The sequence below is a fragment of the Ursus maritimus genome, unplaced genomic scaffold (assembly GCF_017311325.1).
Source record: "Ursus maritimus isolate PB19 unplaced genomic scaffold, ASM1731132v1 scaffold_12, whole genome shotgun sequence".
NCBI classification, from domain to species: Eukaryota; Metazoa; Chordata; class Mammalia; order Carnivora; family Ursidae; genus Ursus; species Ursus maritimus.
The window spans coordinates 63006657-63011579 of record NW_024423564.1 but is presented as its reverse complement, the minus strand read 5'-3'; the positions used below and the strand labels follow the sequence as shown (position 1 = coordinate 63011579).

The 4923-nt window shown below is 43.2% G+C and overlaps 1 protein-coding gene across 3 annotated transcripts in view; it reads right to left on the bottom strand.

Moving 5' to 3' along the window:
- Positions 1–406, bottom strand: part of EPS15 (epidermal growth factor receptor pathway substrate 15) — a 133413-nt gene extending 133007 nt beyond the window's left edge. For 2 of the 3 annotated variants that reach the window (XM_040627319.1, XM_040627320.1), the window contains exon 1: positions 223–404. In XM_040627319.1, the coding sequence (XP_040483253.1) occupies positions 223–255 (33 nt within the window). In that variant the 5' untranslated portion in view covers positions 256–404. Of the gene's footprint in view, positions 1–222 lie in introns of all 3 variants that reach the window. The other variant, XM_040627321.1, reaches the window with a different exon arrangement.
- Positions 407–4923: the final 4517 nt, after the last annotated feature.

The window sequence follows — 4923 nt, the reverse complement described above, 5'->3', positions numbered from 1 at the left end:
GGGGCGGGGTCACTGCTGCTGCGACGGAGCTGCGGGCTCGGGATGGCGCCCTCCCTCAGTCACACAGACACACACACACACACACACACGCTCTCGCTCTCACCATCCGTCACCCCGCCCGCGGCGAGAGAAACTGCCCGGGTCGGTGAACCACAGGACGGTGGGGGAGGGGGCCGGGCCGGGGACACCGGCCGACCGAGCGGGACGGGCAGGCGGCGTTACCTGTGTCAGGGAGAGCTGGGCCGCCGCAGCCATGGTGTTTCCATCATGCACGGGAGGGGAAGGAAGGACGGGCGGACTGGGGCTTGGGGCGGGGAGGAGGCGGAGGGAGCAGCCAGAGGCGAGGCCCGGGCAGGCGGGCGGGCGTCTCCCCTAACTTCGACAACTTCCCTCCTCTCGCCCGCCCCGCCCCACCCTGCCTGGCCCCGCCCGCGGGGCGCCAGTGAGGCGGCACCCAAATCCTGGCGCCGGATTTAGCGCTGCCGGACAGGAGCCCCCCACTCCCGGGCCGCCTGCGAAAACCCGGCGCGGATATAAAAGTAAGGTGGACGGGCTGTGTAGGCTGAGGAGAGGACAGATTGTGCTGTAAACTTTAAGCAGGTCGCCGACCTACTATAAGCTTCTGCTTCTGAAAAATGGGGGTAATTCTACCCAAAGTCCAGGTTGCTTGTGAAAACTAAACGAGATCATGATAGAAATAACAGTACTTTATATATGCTAGATTCTGTGCTAGACACTTTATTTTTCAATTGAAACTAAGGAACTAAGACAAATAAGTTGTATAAATGAAGAAACCGAAACACAAATAAGTATTTTACCTAAGGTGATACAGCTGATTAGAGAGCCAGGTTAGAATCCAGATCTCACTCCATAACCTTTCATTTAACCATCTGCTATTAGGACGTGATATTGAAAAAGAAGACTTTTAAGTCACTCCTTTCAAGAGCGAAAATCCAAGTGGGAGGGACAATAAATAATGTCCCTGCCAGCTTGCTGCCTGCCACACCTACATTGTTTAATGGAAGAGCACTAGGACCTGCTCAGGTGCCTGCAACACTTCTAACTCCTCCCATAGTCTACCTGGCGAACTTCTAGTTTCTGAAGACACGCTCAAGTATTTTCCCCTTTGCAAAGCATCTCCTGACCTCCTGACCTCCTGTCACTCCTGACCTCCTGACCAAGTCAGAGTGACACACTCCTCTTTTGACATTTCTTCTGTACCCTATGAAGTCATCATCACTCTAATGACTCTTTACATCTCCCTACCCCTCTCAATAGCAAGGACTATTTCTGATGTATTTCTATATCCTCAGACCCTAACATGTAGCAGGTACTCGATAAAAAGCCTCAGCTACTGCTTGTGTTAAACATAACACACCCTACACTATCTCGTACTGCCATCTTCAGTTGGAATAAACAGTAAGGTACTAGAAACTGATCTCTGAAGATTTGGCTTATATGCCACCTACTTCAAGAAGCCTTCCAGGAACTCCCACCCCACGTTTTAGTTGTTCTGATATGATCCTTATTATACTCTGCCTTGTTTTTAAGAGTTAATTAAGGGCTTTTTTGTACCCCACCACACTGTAAAATCCTTGAGGACGGGGGACAGACTCATTACAACACCCCACTCACAGTTTAGCCCACCACAGAGTAGGCCTCAATAAATGTTTTTGCCCAGAATTGGTCTTCCTTTCTCAGTCATGGTGGCTTCCCACACCAACAAACCACAACTCTATCAGGCCCATGACCTTGTCACCGTTATCATAGCAGTCCCCATTTAATATACCAGAAGGGCCAGCTGAACAAGGCCCATGATGGAGTAAGCCTCAACTAACTTTTGAGACCTTTGCCAAAATAGACAAACCATCCCATAAATGCCCCCAGAAACTCCTGACCCTACTCAGACCCCTTTTTACAAGGTCCAGCAACAAAGAGCCAGTCATGCAGGTCTGCTGACCAACCACTTATTCAACAGTCTCCTTGGGTCTCTTTTTGCTGTTATTCTTTTCAACTCAAGGGAGAAGGGGAGATGCTGTTTTAAATTACTCTACCGTGGTACATTTATCAGCTGTAACCACAGTTGATGTTTCTGTTTGACTTTTCTATTTTACATTATCACATTTGAGCTTCACAACTCTGGAAAGTATAAACCCACTCTATGGATGCAGTAAATGAACATTATAGAGGAAAAAAAAAAGATGATAGGGGTTAAGTGATTTGCCCAGTTATACAGCTAATAATTAAAGCAGTATAGCATAGTGGACACCAGAAACATCCAGGTTACAATTCTGGCTCTACCATTTACTAGCTGTACAACCTTAGGGTTGTTGTGAGGATGAATGAGATAACATATATGAAAATACTTAACGATAGAGGTAGTTGTAGATATAGATGTAGCTTAAGAAATCTGAACGCCATGGAATAAATTACTATGGGAAATACAAATTCACTTGCTATTCAAAGAGGTTCCTCCAAACAATATGAAGTAGAAGAAGATATTACTCTTGGGTGAATAGAGTAGAATTTCTGGTGTATAGAGTTTTCCAGAAAGGCAGTATGCAGGTAGCAAGGAGAATCGTGGAATCCCGTGGCTTCAGACAAACCATTTAACCTATTTGAGCCTTAGCTTCTCATATGTAAAAATTAGGGGCGCCTGGGTGGCACAGTCAGATGAGTGTCCCACTCCTGGTTTTAGCCCGGGTCGTGATCTCAGGGTCATGAGATCAAGCCCTGCATTGGGCACCACACTCAGTACGGAGTCTGCTTAAGACTCTCTCTCCCTCTGCCCCTCCTGTTTATGCTCTCTCTCTCTCTCTCTTTCTAAAATAAATAAATCTTTTAAAAAAATGAGCAGATAAGTGTGGAAAATATGGAGGAAACACAAGGAATTATTACTGTTATAATCATTGTGTGATTTATAGAAAATCAAAACAACACATTGTATTTTTTCAGAATTGCTTTTCACAGTTTATAAATGTTTTCACATACAGCATCTAGCACAACTCCTGAAGTCAAATAGGTACATGATAAAGGTTTGTTGAAGTGAATTAAATGCATAATGTCATGTGTAATTATTATTTGCATCCTTATCTTATCCCCATTTCATAGATAAGAAAAACAAGGAACAAATATTTTGTAAATAACTTGTTTCAGTAAAGGTCACTTACAGCAGGTTTGGGCCTTGATTAAAATAATAATAATGATAATCAGAGCCCTCAGCAAGGGAAGACAAGCTAAAAATCATTACATGAGAGTTGCCCCAGACCCCTTTCCAGACTACCAATAATTTGTACTGGCTTCCTCTTCCACTCATTGGTTCCGGTTTAAATTTAAAACTTGACATGTAATGGGTGATGGGAGTGATGGTCCAAACTCCTAAAAAGGCCTAGAACTTCTGGGACTGGATTTCTTTTTAAATGACACACCAATGACAGTTTGCAAATGCCTGTCCCAGATCTCATCAAAGCACTGGGTCATATCCCAAATCTATTTTAGGAGAGTAAAATGTAGCTAATGGAAGATATGTTGTGATCTAATTCATTGTAACAAGAATGAGCTTCATGGAGTAGACAAAAAGGACTTGCCTGTTTTTTCTAGGGCAACTTAATGTCTCTGGGTCTCTAAGCCTCATATTCCTCATGTGTATATTGGAGATAATAATACCTACCTTGTGGGGATGATATAAGGACTACAAATCATACATAAATGTCCTTTCAAAGAGCCTTGACTGGCACAGATGCCTAATTAGTGGTAGCTATAAGAATACCATTCTTCAAGATCACCATTTAAATCTACCTCTCAGACAACTCTGCAATTACTAAGAGAGTTTTGCAGATACATCGGCCATGAGAAAGGAGTGCCTTGAACAGCTGACACGTGTATCCCTGTTATAGGAAAGGTAGATGTTCCCTCGGTAATAAAGTTATGTCTGATGACTTAAATCTGGGTACTGACAACCAACAAATGCTGATTCATGTACATTATTTCATTTAATCCTCACAACAACCTTATGGGGATTATTATTAATTTTATTTTACAGACGAGGAATTTGTCCAAATTCATAGTGACAAAGCTAGAAATTATACATAGGTCTTCTGACTCAAAAGTGCCTTTTACTAGGGCAAGTTGCTGGTGTCCTGTAGACATTGATCAGCTCCACGAAGACTTGATAAAATGGTGCTTTTGACTATGGAAGCTGAAGATGAGGCTCTGGACTTATAATAGCCCTAAACCCAGGGTGATCCTGAAGAGGAGAACTTGGATCTTGAACAACTTTGTCTTCAGCCTATCTTTCCATCTTTCTATCCTCCTCTAATTCCCACTCCTTCTCCTCAACCAACCCTTCAGGGACACCACGGCTACTTTTATTTCTTTGTATTCCAACTCTAGAGGTGACTGTTATATCAGCTCTTCATGGACACTGCATATCTGTGATGTCAGCATTTAGAAATACAGGATGCTTGATTGAAACTATGGAAAAAAAGAAAAAAACTGAGGAGCTCTCTGAATACACAAAGAACCGGTTTATTTGCATGAGACTTTGAGAAAGGCCTTCCATATAAATGGTGCTAAGCTACAGAAAAAAAAAAAATTAAACTACAATTGTAATGATAATCTGGAACTCATGCTTCCAAGCTGTTCGTTGCATAAATATAGCCCATTATTGTTCATGTTTGCCCAGGGCAGAAAGAATATGTGAGGCAGCACAATAATAACAATTGTGCTATACAAATAACTGTCTCTGTGCCAGGAACTGAAAAGAACAAGCAGTAAGAGATTTTTAAATGCCACATACACCCAGGGTGTGATAGGACATTTCAAAACTGTCTTCATCGCTAATTTTTCAGGGCAATGGAGTGTCCTGGGAAGAGTCTGAATTTAGAACTGGGAAGCCCCAGTCTGGTCCAATCTCAGTTCTGC